The sequence below is a fragment of the Cervus elaphus genome, chromosome 9 (genome assembly GCF_910594005.1).
Source record: "Cervus elaphus chromosome 9, mCerEla1.1, whole genome shotgun sequence".
NCBI lineage: Eukaryota > Metazoa > Chordata > Mammalia > Artiodactyla > Cervidae > Cervus > Cervus elaphus.
The window spans coordinates 5,530,594-5,546,440 of record NC_057823.1 but is presented as its reverse complement, the minus strand read 5'-3'; the positions used below and the strand labels follow the sequence as shown (position 1 = coordinate 5,546,440).

At 39.3% G+C, this 15,847-nt stretch overlaps 1 protein-coding gene and 1 long non-coding RNA gene across 4 annotated transcripts in view; one reads left to right on the top strand and one right to left on the bottom strand.

Annotated features, from left to right (window-relative positions):
* The first annotated feature begins 129 nt into the window (after positions 1 to 129).
* Positions 130 to 15,847, top strand: part of CANX (calnexin) — a 30,673-nt gene continuing 14,955 nt past the window's right edge. The window contains exons 1-2 of one of the 3 annotated variants that reach the window (XM_043910702.1): positions 130 to 319; positions 15,417 to 15,593. In XM_043910702.1, the coding sequence (XP_043766637.1) occupies positions 15,420 to 15,593 (174 nt within the window). In that variant the 5' untranslated portion in view covers positions 130 to 319; positions 15,417 to 15,419. Of the gene's footprint in view, positions 320 to 657; positions 679 to 1,445; positions 1,465 to 15,416; positions 15,594 to 15,847 lie in introns of those variants that run through there. The other 2 variants (XM_043910704.1, XM_043910703.1) reach the window with 2 other exon arrangements.
* LOC122699139 lies at positions 7,765 to 13,467 on the bottom strand. Its single transcript, XR_006342563.1, has 3 exons — positions 13,350 to 13,467; positions 11,709 to 11,713; positions 7,765 to 7,790 (listed from the first exon to the last, which is right to left on the bottom strand). It is a non-coding gene; the product is annotated as an uncharacterized LOC122699139 (long non-coding RNA).

Genomic DNA, 15,847 nt, shown 5'->3' with positions numbered 1-15,847 from the left:
CCCTAGGGGGCGTATGGGAAAGTCGTTAGAGCGATGGTCGCATTGACCAACTGAATTCAGAAGCTGGCGCGGGGGGGCTGGCCTTGGCCCTAGCCGTAGCTACTCAGGAGCGAGGGGCGGGCTCAGGGCCGGGCTTCGTGCGGTGGGGCTAGCTCGCGCGGCGGCAGCTGGAGTCAAGGCCTCTTGGTTCTGCGGCACGTGACGGTCGTGCTTCTTCAGCTGCTGTGCTGCCTCAGCCGCCGTATTCTCTGTGGCGCGGGGCCGGTTGTGCGGGTGGGAGCAGGCGCGGGCGCCACCGGCCGTCCCGCCGAGGCTCGAGGTGAGACGGGAGGCCTGCTTGTGTTCGGGCCTGTGAGGACCCTTGGGGGCCTGGATACGCGGCGCCGCGACCGTGGGCCCGAAGAGCCGGGCGTGGCCGGGGCCGAGGGGTCGGCTGGGTTTCGGAAGCTCAGGCCCAGGCTGGCGCTCCGGCCGTGTGGTGTGAGGCTGGGACCGGGGCCGCCTGAGTTAGGGAGCCAGGCCCAGGCCGCGCCACCGGGGTCGGGAGGCGTGGCAGGTGCCTTAGAACATCTTTTGACCTCTAAGAAAGCTAACTTCTTCTTCTGGCTTTGCTTCTAGGGCTTTCTTAAGCCTATTGCTGGCTACCTGTGAAGCTGGGAAGTGGCCTGGAGTGACTGGGTAAAGGTCTGGAATAGGATCGGGCCTAGTCGATATCCCTCGTAGTGGCGAAGAGTTGATAGTGGGCCGAGAGAGAATATTAGCATTAGAGGTTAAGTATTTGAAAATTAAAATCACAGAGTGAAGAATGGAGTATGGAGAATGTGCTAGAACGCGCAGTGGCTGAAAAACTTAAGCCCTAACATTTAATTACATCTCTCTATGGATGAGGAATAAGTAATCTGGTTTGTAAATTCAGAAAGACTGGCAGGAAAGCACCCGAAAGCTCTCTGTGGGCAAGTCATTTTATAATGGAGGAAACTTGAGGCCCAGAGCTCTGAAATGATTGGCTCAAGGTCATGGGATTAATTTGATGATCACGTTGGAGTTTTAGTTGAGGCAGTTTTGATATAGTGCTTAAGGCTAAAGCTCTGGTTCAAGTCGTTAATCTGTCATTTGTTGCTGTATGAATTTAGGCAATTTACTTCTCTGTACCCCAGTGCTCTCCAAATAATGGATATAAAATCTGGTGGTGGTGGTGTTAGAACTAAACTGTGTATAAAAAAGGACAGGAGACACTTTCACTACTTGATAAATGATTTAAATAAATTAAGGCCTGAATGATGTTGGTCCACTACACCAACATCCTCCTTTTTGAGTTGGTTAAGTCCTGGGACCTGAAGTCGCCTTTATGGATATAGGAGGAAGAAACTGGACTTTGTGGATTAACTGCTGGGTATGACACAAGTGAATGCTGGCTGGAGGAAGTTAAACTGAGCTGAATATTAAAAGCTTGGGAGGCCAAAGGTGAGCCACAGTTAGGTTTCTTTACCTCTGAGTTAGGAAATGGACCATTTTGCTACATTTTGCTTAATTTTTTAATAAGAGTTAGTGGGTGGGAGGATTTGTTTTGTTTCCAGGTTTGTTTTTTTTTTTTTAAGGGAGGAACTGTATTGATTTTTAAAATCATTCTGTGTCAGTCTTTTAACAGCGATGTTTAAGTGCCATGAATAGAATCACTGCTGAGTTGTCCATTTGCTGTAGTAAGAGCAGAGGTAGAGAATTGTGTGGGAGTTCTCCTGTGCACCAGCACAAGCAGACAAGTCAGGGAACTGGATTATGAGATGGCCAGAATGATCGGTGTATTGGAGTGTTGCACAGCAAACTTCCTGACCTGTCTGATAATGAGTGGCAGCAACTCCCTACCTTACTATCTTAACTCAACAGTTTGAACTAGCACATTATCTTCCAAGGACCTTGAAGGGTAAGCGTGTGACAGAAGTTGTTGCTGCAGTTTTGGCAATCATGCTCTTGCATCCTTTCAGTTACAGAGTTCACTTTCTCTGAGTGATAGCTTACGGGGATGAAGTGACAGTCGGTAAGCACTAATGCAGACTGGAGAGACTTGAATTCCAGGCCCAGCAAGGTAACTAGCTTAATCAGCTACGTTGGTTTCCGTATCTTTAAAACAGAATGAGGAGTGCCCAGGATACCTTACCATTAGGGATCTTTTAGGAGAGACAAATAAGATGGTGAACATGAAACTACTTTGAATGGCATAATGCAAGTAGAAGAATTGGCAGCTCATAATAACTCCTAGGAAATAATAACAGTGCCTGAACATAGTTACAACCTGTACAGCTTACTGTAGAACTTTGTCAGAAAAGTACAGGCTGAATGCTTTGTTAACTATAACAGATGAGTTTAAAATTAAGCTTAACTCTTAAAATTATTTGGAGAATTTTATTTAAGTAACTTAGAATCTTCAGCAGTGTTTTGGGAATCCACATTTTAAATCTACTTAGTTTATACAAGAAAAGAAAGTGCTATGGAAAGATACATTTTAATGTTCTTGTCAATCAAAAGCAAAATTCAGAACTGAACTAGGAAGTGTACATCTATTTTTTTAGTGGATGAGCATTTATAGTAAGGACCACTTTGAATTTTATCCCACTATTAAGTGCTTTTATATTTTGACTAGATGTAGTGATACCAGAGGAATGGAGTAGTAGTAAAATGGTTATCTGTGACTGGAATCAAATTCCTTTTAAGTGGTTCGTTTTCAATCTAAGACTTCAAGTTTCTTATCACCATTAAAACTGAGTGTTTTAGGACCATTAAAGCTTAAATGGTGTTGCTGGGCAATACCTAGTAATAGTAGAAATCACTGATAATGTTGCACATTACTGTAAGCCAGGTACTGATATAAACACGTTGCATGCATTTTGTTTATATAACTATCTAAGAAGTACACAGTGTTGTTATTTTAGAGATGAAGAAACGGAGGCCCCGAAGTTAGTAATTCACCCAATATGCCAAGTTAAGTAGAAGATTAGGGATTGTGAACTTCTGAGTTCCTGCTTGTTGTTGTGCAGGAACTAAGGGGTGTTTGACTCTTGTGACATCATGGACTGTAGCCCGCCAGGCTCCTCTGTCCTTGGGATTTACCAGGCAAGAATACTAGAGTGGGTTGTCATGCCCTCTTCCAGGAAATCTTCTCAACCCAGCAGTCAAACCCACATCTCCTGCTTCGCCAGTAGATTCTTTACCACTGAACCACATGGGAAGCCCGGTCCTGCTCATTAACCATACTTTTAACTGTGACCTTGGACAGTTTAGCCTTAGTTTCCTCATGTGTCACATGGGATGATAAGAGCCTCCTGGGGATCTTATGAAAATTAAATTAGACAATCTAAAAGTGTCTAAAATCAATGAGACATAACATTTTAAAAAGGTAGATAAATGGATAGTCTACATGAAGGAGAGTCTGCCTCATTTTTAAATTACATTCAGCCTTTCAAAAAAATCACTTTGGGGAATTCCCTGGTGGGCCAGTGGTTAGAACTTGGATATTCCATTGCAGGGGGGCCGAGTTCAATCCCTGGTTGGGCAAACTAACATCCAGCAAGCTGTGAGCCAAAAGAAAAAAAAAAATCACGTTTTTTAAAAAAAGTAACCAATTCTGCCAGCTAGGTCACTTCTGTTCTTTTTTCTGATTTCTCATGGATTAAAGGAATTAGAGGTGACATTTCCTAACTACTTTTAAGAGATAAAATTCGAAGAAGAAAAGCTTCAGAACCGAATGATTTCACTAGTGAATTCTACCAGATACTTAGGGAAGATTTAATACCAATCCTTCACAAACTTTTCTAAAAAATAGAAGAAAGGAAAACACTCCTACTCATCCTTTTAGGCCAAAATATTACAATGATAACAAAATGAAAGACTTCATAAGAAAACCATAGAACAATATCCCTTAAGCAAATAGATAAAAAGTCCTCAAAATGCTAGTAAATGGGATCCAGCAACATATAAAAAAGAATTAGATACCACAGCCAAGTGGAATTTAACCCAGAAATGTAAGTTGGTTTACCATACAATAAAGAATGTAGTATGTTGCATTAATAAAGGACAAAAAACCTTCATGATCATCTCAGTTGGATAAAGTGCAGCACCCTTTCATGATAGAAGCACTCAACAGACTAGGAATATAAGGGAACTTCATTGACCCTCTTAAGAGAGAAATTCCTTTTGTGGGATTTCTTGTTCCTTTCCAATTTCTCATGGATTAAAGGAATTAGAAGTGAAATTTCCTAACTACTTTAAAAAAATTGTTTATTTGGCTGCCCTGGGTCTTAGTTGCTTAGATCCAGTTCCCCGACCATCTGGGGCCACCTGCATTGGGAGCACAGTCCTAGCCATTGGACCGCCAGGGAAGTCCCCCTAACTACTTTTAAGAAACAGAGTCTTAAAGAGAAAAGCCCAGAACCAAATGGATTCACTGGTGAATTCTACCAAACACTTAGGGAAGAATTAACACTAATCCCTCACAAACTCTTCCAAAAATAGAAGAGAACACTTTCCAACTCATTCTATGAAGCCAGTATTACCCTGATATCAAAACTAGACAAAGACTTCACAAGAAAGCCGTAGACTAATATCTTTATGAAAATAGATGCAAAATAGACTATCTTGAAAATATTAAATTTAATTTAAAAATGAGACTCCATTGGTTTTAAAAAATCTTTTTTTTTTTTAATGGCCCCTTACTGAGCATAAAGATACTGCCTATGAGAGGTGACAAATTTAATATTTCTTTAGTGTTTGCCAGTTCCTAAAATTGCTCTAAGTCAATTTTTGATTTGTTGAAATTCAGTGCAGAATGTGTATCTAATATAATATTTTGTGTTCAGTTGAAGTCTCATGTATATTTTTCAGTACATACAGTAAAATAATAGGACTCTTTAGAATGTGCCCTGAGAACAGAGTTACCATTAACCAAAAATAAACTTAAATTTGGAGGAATTCATAAAATTGGTGGCAGAGCAGGAAATAAGAAAATCACAGATAAACAGGGATATTTCTCTGTCCAAATGCTACAGTTGTATATACATCATTGCAAGGAAGAGTTAAAGAAAAAAACAGAATATAGTGAGAAGAAAGCTAGTTCTTGTTACATAAAATCATTCAGCTTTGTTGAAATATGTAGGAGGTGTAGGCCATCTGGGAATTGAAGATGTAGTTGTACTAATTGTGTATCAAAAGAACAAACCATTTGTGTACTTATGAAGTACTGGACGCTGATAGACTGTTTATTATCTTTTTGTATTTTCACAGCAAGCCTTTGAGCTAGTAGTACTACTAGCTACATTTATAAAATAGAGAAGAAAGACTCCTTTAAGTTCAATAAGCTGACCAAGGTCACAAAGAGGATCAAGGAAGTCTTGAACCCAGATTTCTTTGACATGACAGTTTACACCATCACATACACTGTACTACCTTTTGCATAAGGTCTTAATTTTCTGAATCGTCAGTTTTTAAATAGAATACTTCCATTTCTAGAATTCAAGGTAAATTCACTCTTAAAAATTAAAAAGTGAACTGAAATACTAAGAGTGAATAGATTAAGGTCTCTTGAAGAATTCTTCTGACTTTGAGATTTTGAGAACTGGGCTTTTTGCTCTGTCCTTGGAAAATTGAGACACAAGTTGGAAATCATTTATATTATTTATAAATGTATATTACACATATACATGTATTTTCTTGGCTTTGTGTACATTTGTCTATGTGATCCCAGGGGTAGAGATTCTCTGCCTTGGATATAGGCTGATAATTATATTTGATTATTAAAAGCAAAACACATTAACTGGAAGGAAGGGGACAAGATGTTTAGATTTCTAACCCAATTCACATTTCTGTGTCTTTCTCTGTACTTCTGTGCTTTGAAAGACTGGGTCGATTTAAAGCTGGTTTCTATACAACTCTGATCAAGACTAACGAACCAGCCATACTGATCCAGTAATACATTTTTTAAGAGAAGCTTTCAGGTTTGAAATAATTACAGACCTGCAAAAGTTGCAAAATAGTACAGAGAGATCTCTTGTACCCAATACCCAGCTTCCCCAAATAACAGTATAGGTAGATAACTATAGTAAAATATCAGAACTAGGAAAAAATTGCATTGGTACAATCTACAGACCATATTTGGATTTCTCCAAGTTTTACCTGCCCTTGGGTGTACAATTTTATCATGACACTAGTTGATACGTAAAATTTTTGCTTTTTTTTTTTTTTGGTGTTTTTTTTTTGTTTGTTTGTTTGTTTTTGGTGTTTTTTATAGACAAAACATTCAGGCTGGAGTCTTGAGTAGTACTAACAGATCTCTGCATGTTTTTTCCTAGTTAGATAAAAGGTTATGAGTTTATGTTATCCACCTCCAACCCCCCTGAAACTTGATTGGTAGGGCTAATGGTACAGAATATTCATGAACTCTGAAAACATGGGCAATTATACTTTGTTTCCAGACTTTAAGGACACCCTTTAATGATCCTGAAGGTCAGAGTTGTTTTTTTTTTTTTTTTTTAAATATTTGATAACAGTTGGCCCTCATGGAATTGATCACTATCAGCAAACATTCATTTAGTGTTTAATATGTGCCAGGTTTGCTGATGGGCATTAGACCCATTTTTTCCTTTAACCCTTTGTAATACAGAATTCTCACACTTCAGTCTTGTGACTGCCAGGAAACAGTCTTGAGCCCTGCCACCCAGTATGTATTGAAAGTCCATCTGAGGGAATTCCCTGGCAGTCTTACGGTTAGGCATTTTCACTGTTGGGGCCTGGGTTTGATCCCTGATGTCTCAAGCCATTCGGCACAGCCAAAGGGGGGGAAAAATCTAGCTGAGAAATATTTAATGAGTATTTGAAGGAAGTGCAGTGTGTTCACTTCTCTGGAACCTAGAAATTATAAGTTTTTTTTTCCAGATCAAGTTCTGGATCAACAGAAATCAGAACTTGGCCTATGTAGTCTTGGCCCTCATAGTGTTGGTTTTACTGACTTCACTTTTGCTCTAGTTAAGGGATACCATATGATAAAGCCACACAAAACTATATTTACATATAATTTAAGGGTGTTTTTAAGAAAAGTTCACTTTGGTGGACTCATAAATGTTAAAAATGAATGTTATTTTCTTGTTTGTGGTTTTGATTTTTAATTGCTATTCTCCTGGAGGTCTGTAAGTAATTTGTAATTTGGCCAAGACAGGAATTTAAATGGGCCCATTGTGAGACAGTTTGTGGCACTAAATAGTTCAGTCATGAATTAGACATCCACCTAGCATTTGCACCCAAGCTCAAAGGGGCACTGCGGTAGAGTTTAAGGTAATAGCCATGCAGTGATTTAAAAAGAAAAAAACAAAAAACAGAGAAAAATGGCTCTTAGAGGAAAATCAGGAAATAAAGTACTCTAAGAAAAGGATGGCTTTCAAGCAGGAAGTATGAGAGAAAGTGCTATAATGGCATTCAGGAACAGGAGAGGTCTTGCACTGGAAGCGTAGCTTAGTGAGCATGAGCTGTGAAGAGACTTAGAAAATGTTAATGTTTCTTTACTGCTGGAAAGTGTTAACTTGGTTTAAAGGCGCATAATTTCTTCACTTTTATTCTTGAACGTTTTAGATCTAGGAGTCATTTGTGACTTTGGGGAAGTTGGGAGTGGGGGAAATGTGCTATTTATTTTTTTAAAGCATTATTGCTTTATTGTTGAGCTTCTTGTTACATATTTCCTATTAATCTTAGAAATAGTGACAACAGAGAAATACGCTGTCTGCTTTGTTGTTTAGTTGCTAAGTCATGTCCTCTTTTGCGACCCCATGGACTGTAGCCTGCCTGGCTCCTCTGTCCTTGGGATTTCCCAGTCAAGAATACTGGGAGTGGGTTGCCATTTCCTTCTCCAGGTTGGGATTTTCCCAACTCAGGGATTGAACCCATATCTGCATTGCAGGCAGATTCTTTATCACTGAGCTACCTGGGAAGCCCTTACACTCTCTGCTTAGGAGTTTCTAAGTGTTAGACACATGAAGAGTTCTATTTATTTATTTTCCCAAAGTAATTAATTAGGCTGCACTGGGTCTTTGTTGTGGCAGAGGGGTTTTTGGTTGGGGCTTGAAGGATCTAGGTCTCTGAATAGGGATCAAACCCAGCTCCTCTGTGTTGGAAGCATGAACTCAGCCACTGGACCACCAGAGAAGTCCTTGAAGAGCTTTGAAGGGAGAAAAAAGCTGCTGCTTAGACATCTTCTTGGACATTAATATATGTGAAAAATCATTTCGTTTCTAAGACAGAAGTGGTATAAAATTATCAAGTTAAGTATTGGGAGACAGGAGACTTGGCCTCTGCTCCTGATTGTGCCAATAACCGTTTTTGGCAAGTCTGTTGTATCTCAGTTTCTCTCCGAAAAGAGATTTAGACTAGATTCCAATAGTATATATTTCAGCCCTGAAATTTTTTTTGGAGGAATAGGAGATAAATATTTGATGCATAATAGTGGAACATCCTTTTTTAAAAAATGAATTTTTTTTTTTTTTTCAGTTCTACCAGTTTATTGCTACCAACCCATCTCCCTCCACCCTCGTGCACACACGCTCAGTCATGTAACCCCATGGACTGCAGCCCGCCAGGCTCCTCTGTCCATGGACTTTTCCAGGCAAGGATACTGGAGTGGGTTGCCATTTCCTTCTCCATTTTACAGAATCGTTTTAAATCTATAGAATCATTTCTGCCATGATTAGCAACATTAGTATAGTACATTTATTATAATTAATGAACGAATAATGGTAATTATGGAAGTCCATATTTAATTCAGATTTCCTTTGTTTTTACTTGCTGCTCTTGTTCCATGGTACCGTATTACATTTAGTCATCATATCTCCTTAAGCTCCTCTTGGCTGTGACAGTTTTTTAGATTTTCTTTGTTTTTCATGCCCTTGACATATTTGAGGACTGCTGGTCAGGCTGTTTTGTAGAATGTCTCTCCGTTGGGATTTCCATGATGTTTTTCTCATGATTAGAGGGAATATGGATTTTGGGGAGGAAGACCTCAGAGGTTAAAGTACTGTTTTCATCTCATTGTATCAAGGGTGCATGCTGTCAACATGATGTCACTTTTGGTCTTTACCTTGAGCACCTGGCTGGAGTCGTGTTTGCTGGGTTTCTCCACCAAAATCCCTGCTTTTCCTGTTCCCATACAGGAAGGACATCACTATGTGTAGCCCACTTGTAAGGGTAGGGAGTTGTTTCTTCTCCTTGACAGTGGACTATCTGTATCTGTTACTTGGAATATTTCTGCCTGGAAAATTTGCCTCTTATTTATTTGCTCTCATTTATTTATTCATTCAGTAATGTGTAGATTCATGGGCATTTATTTTGTGCTTTGGAATATAATCCAGTACCACTTATTTTATTGCTCGTATTGTTACAGCTTTGGCCATTGCTCTTTCTTTTGTTCCTTTGATACAGCCCCACATCATTGTGGGTGTTTTTGTTTTGAACACTTGGTCACTTGCTGGCAGTACAAGATGTTCAAGGCTTGTCTTATATGTTTGCTGCCCTAATCCTAGAATCAGCCAAGGAACCCGGTTTTCCTTTTATTGGAGATGATATTGGAAACCAAAATCCTTGGTACTAGGGTATTTATTGAATTGCTGCTGAGGTGTAGGGAGTTGGTGATGGACAGGGAGGCCTGGCACGCTGCGGTTCATGGGTTTGCAAGGAGTCGGACACTACTGAGCGACTGAACTGAACTGAGGTGTAGTAGTTTCTTGTATGCCCTCTTAACTGATAGAGCAAGAAAATATATGTGTGTATACTAAGTGGTTTATATGCACTTATCTAGAAATACTGTGTATGTAACCCTCTGTATAATAAGATAAATATGAGTTCATATTGTAGTCTCTTAACTCTTGCCCATTACCATGTGGATTATCTTAGCCTCTTTGCCTTGCTTGTCTGTAAAGTTCCCACACTCAGCATTGAAAGCAGCTCCTACCATATACAGCATCCATTTACTTAATTGTTCAATTCTGATATATATGTATAGCAGTATCCAAATTGTTAACCTGTATACTCATGTGAATCAGCTTAACTTGAATAGTGCTTTTGTATAGTCTGGTTTTGCAGACTGCACTGATTTCCAGAGTCTCTTAGGTTAACATCTTTTCCCGCCGCCTCTTTGAGGTGGTTTCATATATTTTTAATACATTTGGGTTGTTTTGTCATATCCTGTGTGTATCATTGGATCACTCAACCTCTTAAATGATGTTTTAGAATTTTCATATATCAGTATTCATTCTTTGTGCTGTTAAGTTTTCTGGGATTTGAAAAATGTATACTATCATGTATCCATAATTACAACATTATACAGAATAGTTTCTCTGCCTAAAAAAGCCCCCTGTGCTTACCTATTCATCCTGACCGCCACCTCTAAACCTCTGATTTTTATTTTTTTTTCTTTTTGATATCTAGGGTTTGGCCTTCTTGAGAATGTGATCTAATTGGAATTATATAGCATGTGGCCTTTTCAGACTCAGCCTTTTCTCTCAGTTAGCAGTATCCACTAAAGATTTAAGTCTTTTTTTGGCTTAATAGCTCTTTTTTTTAAATTATAGTTTATAGTTTACAATGTTGTGATAATTTCTGCTGTACAGCAAAGTGATTCAGTTTAGGTAGCTCATCTTGTAATTTCTGAACAATGTTTCATCGAATAGGTATACTACAGTTTGTTTACTCATTCCCCTACTGAAGAACGTTTTGGTTTCTTCAAGTTTTGAGTTATTATGGAAAAGTGTTAGTTGCTCAGTCATCTCCGACTCTCTGCGACCCCATGGACTGTAGCCCCCCAGGGTCCTCTGTCCATGGGATTCTCGAGGCGAGAATACTGGAGTGGGTAGCCATTCCCTTCTCCAGGGGATCTTCCCGACCCAGGGATCGAACCCAGGTCTCCTGCACTGCAGGCAGGTTCTTTACCGTCTGAGCCACCAGGGAAGCCCATTATGGATAAAGCTGCTATAAACATTGGTGTGACAGTTTTTGTCCAGTCATTAGCCTTCAGATCAGTTGGGCAAGAACTTGGGAACATGATTGACAAATCATATAGTAAGAATTTGCCAGAGTATGTGCCAGAGTGCCTGAAATTTTAGATTTTCACCAGCAGTGAAATGAGTTCCTGTTACTTCACATCCTTGCTAGTGTTTTGAATCTTAGCCATTCTAATAGGTGTATTGTAGTATCTCATTGTTTGCAGTTACCTATTGGCAGATGAAAGGGCTTCCCCGGTGGCTCAGTGGTAAAGAATCTGCCTGCAGTGCAGGAGCTACAGGAGGCCTGGGTTTGATCCGTGGGTCAGGAAGATCCCCTGGAGGAGGGCACAGCAACCCACTCCAGTATTCTTGCCTGGAGAATCCCATGGACAGAGGAGCCTAGTGGGCTACAGTCCATGGGGCTGCAAAGAGTCGGACACAACTGAAGCGACTTAGCAATGGCAGATGATGTTTGATCTTTTCATATGCCATCTAAATATCTTGTTTGGTGAGGTATCTGTTTAGATGTTTTGCCCATTTTGTAATTGGGTGGTTTGTTTTCTTACTGGTTGAGTTTGTGGTTTTTGTACATTTTGGAAACCATTTCTTTATTAGATATTGATTTTGCAAATATTTTCTCCTAGCTTGATTTGTTTTTTAATTCTCAAGTTTTTTTCATAGAGTTGAAATAAGTTCAACCAGTTCTTTTCTTTTGTGTGTCTTGCTTTTGATGTATTGGAAACTCTTTGTCAAACCCAAAATTGCTTAAAATTTCTCCTATGTTTTCTTACAGAAATCGTAATAGTGCAACATCCTTTTTTTTTTTTTTTTTGCAACATCCTTTTTGATATAAGGAGTGTGGGTAGGAGGACTGAAATGAGGGTTTTGTTTCTTGGTAATATTGGATTTTCATTAATGAAGTGGAGAATTAAGATCACCTTAAAATATATTGTTTTGAGTTATTTCTAAGTGTGACCAGGTCTTTAACAAAATTTGGAATGTTTGGGTGGCTTAATAGTGGCTCTTGAAACTAGACCTGTTTACTATAGCATTTTCTTGGGAGTATTGGCAAATTACTTTGGCAGATATTGAAATAGCATATGTAAAACGAGCAGTGGTTTCGGCTCATAAACACATAGCTGTGAGAACTGATTTGTCATGGTTTGACAGTAGTGGTTCCTTCATAGCTTTAACAACACTCTAGATAATGCGAAAGTTAACAGATATGTGCCAGAGACTTCTCAAACCTGAAAAACCAGGTCCTGAAACTCAGGGTGTAGGGGAAGTGGTGTACGAGAAGGGCATTTCCTGAAGTTTGCTGGAGACTCCAAATCCCTTTGTTGTTCCTGACTGGGACGGCCTGCTACCGGAAGACTTCTGCTGTTATTCTGTCTCCCCCACACAGATGCCACCTTGCCTGGGTTCCTTGGTCCAGCAACCTGTTCCGCAGTCACACTCTTCACACTCTAAACCCTACCTGAATCCGCCATTCCAGACCACTCCCTTCAGGACCCTTCCTGACTAGTCTTTCTATCCTGTCTCTTATCACATATGTTTGGTATGTAGCTACATTTTGTCTAGGGTAATAGAAATAGGAGATTTGAATTCTTTGACTCTCACTTATTGGTTGTGATACTGAGTAAATGATTGGGTTATTTTCATTTCACTATGTCTTGGTAATACCTCAAGGGAGATTTACAAAATAATGTAACTGTGTGAAAGTGCTTTTATAAACTGGAAAACAAAGCACAAGTGGATTATTCGTAAACCCTAATCAGTGGTTCTCAAGGTAGCAACCTTTGCATCCCCTGGAGCCTGATAGAAAGGTAAAGGCCCAGTGCACACCTACTGAATCAGCAGTCTGTTTTAAAAGCCCCCTGCTGCGTGCTCAAGTTAGAGAAGAACTGCCTTGTGACATACTTAGCCTGAGGAGAGTTGTATTAGTCTGCTTGGACTGCCATAACAGTACCACAGGCAGGGTAGCTTAAACAACAGAAGAGTTTTTTCTTACAGTCTGGAAGTCCATGATCAAGGTGTTAGCAGAGCTGGCTTCTGGTGTGGCCTTTCCCCTCAGCTTGCAGAGGGCCGCCATCTTGTTGTGTCCTCGTTGGACTTACCCTCTGTGCACATGGATTCCTGGTTCTCTTCCTCTTATTACAGACACCAGGTCTGTCAGTCAGGGCCCCAACCTTAATTACTTCCTCGAAGGTCCTATCTCTAAACATAGTTATGTTGGGAGTTCGCGTTTCAGCATACAAATCTGAGGCAGGAGACGCAGTTAAGCCCGTAACAGCAGTACATGCTGTGTGTGTCTGCTCCGTTGCTCTCCACTGTCCACACCTTTTACAGCCCCACGGGCTGGAGCCTGCCGGGTTCCTCCATAGGATTGCCCAGGCAGGAATACTGGAGTGGGCTACCATTTCCTTCTCCAGCGGATCTTCCCGACCCAGGGGTCGAATGTGCATCTCTTTCATTGGCAAACCAATTCTTTACCACTGAGCCACCTGGAAGCCCATAACATAGCAATAGTATATCAACAAATTAAAAACTACGGAGAAAAAAGTCAATCTTGCTGTTCTGCAGCTGTACTCTCCCTCACTAAGCCCTGCCTGACTCCCATGTTCGAGAGGTGAGTAGTTCATCTCCCTGGTTAGCTTCTCCTTGAGCAGCAGCTTTAACATCAGCACATTGGTTTTGTGATTCACTTCGTTGCTACTAGGCTTACCACATTTTGCCTTTTAGAAAGTTGTAATAATTATATGCATAGATAGTTTGAACTATTTTGTGGGCTAATTTGATTTATAGTTTATCCCTGGGAATTCAACTACCATTTATAGCATTATTTCTGTGAGGACTTGTTAGGTTGTATACAGTTGATTTAAATAAAAGTGTTGAATCAGCCTGTTTAGTTTCAGTGAATCCAATGTAGTTGTAAATCAAAGCAATATTGCTATGCCATTTTATATTATTTTGGTGGTAGAAAATAGAAGCCTTACCAGTGAAATTGAAATTACTGGCATTTCCTGGTATATAAGAAGCCATAGCAGAATTTTGACATTGAGAGGTTTTCCTAAACTCTAATACCAGTCCTAGGAAAAATTATGAGTGACTTCTTATTTTTATAAAAATCTTTTATTTTCTGTGCTGCCTAGGAATCCAGTGAGCTTTACTTTCTTTCATTGTGTGAAAACAGTACCCAAGATTTATAAATAAAAGAAATACCACCAAATGATACGTGAAAATCTAGTTCTATATAGTAACTCGCTTTAAAGGATTATAGCATTTATAAAGAATTAGGTGTTAAATTCAGCATTAGAATAAGTTGATTTACAAGCGACCAAAAAATTAAGCTATTTTCTTTATTTTTATAAAATCTTTTTTATTGTAGTGAAAATACTTGTAAGATTTACCATCTTAACCATCAAGTTCAAGTGGCATTGAGTACGTTAATATTGTTGTACAGCTTTCACCTCCATCCATCTCCAGAACTCTTTGTCTTGCAGAATTAAAATTCTATACTGCCTACTACCAAATCATTTTGTGCGTCCATGTGGCTCAGAAATAATCTTTAGATCTGTGGTTTTGGAAAGAGGATTGACTACCATCCATGACAGTCTAATATAATATGTAAGACACTTAAAGACTTAGAAAAAAAACAAAAATAGTTGGTCTGTGGTTTAATATATTTTTTTTGTTGAATCTTAAAGCACTGATTTATTATTTATTTATTTGGCTTATGGGTCTTAGTTGCTGACAGGTGGGATTGCATCATGCAGAATCTTTTTTTTTTAATACAGAATCTTGTTGAGGATTATGGAGTCTATAATTGTGGCTTAGTTGCTCCGTGGCATGTAGGATCTTAGTTCCCTAGCCATGGATAAAACTCAAGTCCCCTGCTTTACACGGGGTTCAGTGGAAGTCCCTTAAAGCACTAATTAAAAACAATACCTATGCTTGTTGATCTTTGGATGAGAACAGCAGCATCTAATCTAAATTAAGTCTTTAATGTGAGGCAGGTTAACTCCTGTGTTATTTCACTGTAATGTTTTAACTCACTTAAACTATTCTGTAAAAGGGGCTTTGTGTATTTTAAAGCTTTTTACAAATGCAAGAAGTTATTTTGAAATTGTATCTGAACACCCTAGGTCTGTGTAGCCAACATGATAATCTATATGGGGACAATTGTGTATGTTTGATGTATATTGAATTTTTTCTTGAAATTAGATCTTTTAACTGATTTTAGGAAAACCTGTTATTCTGAGTTCACTTTCTCTATCTGTAAAACGAAATACAGTAAAGTTCCTATCAGCTCTGATTTGAAAGCCTTAATTTTAAATAAGAGAGGGGTTCAAAATTTTTGAAAGGAGGCGATACATTTAACTGTACTTTTCTTTTTTAAATACTTAGATCATGGAAGGAAAGTGGTTGCTGTGTATGTTACTGGTCCTTGGAACTGCTCTTGTTCAAGCTCACGATGGACATGACGATGATGTGATTGACATTGAGGATGACCTGGATGACGTCATTGAAGAGGTAGAAGACTCAAAACCGAAGCCAGATGCCAGCAGTCCACCATCGCCAAAGGTTTGCCATGATCTTTGACTCTGTTCGTTTTGCCTCTTGAGATAAGCAAAAGATGAAGGTAAATTTTGGATCCTTACCACAGGGAAAGCAAAATTTGGTAAAATACTTACTGCTCTCTCTGTCAACCATTGTTATATTGTCCCAAAGATAAATTATATGGGTTGAATTTGAGGGCTGGCCATGCAAGTTTGAAAGCAAACCAAGAGAACAGATCCTATTGAGAATATTTTAATCCTTAATTCATTTTTATATTT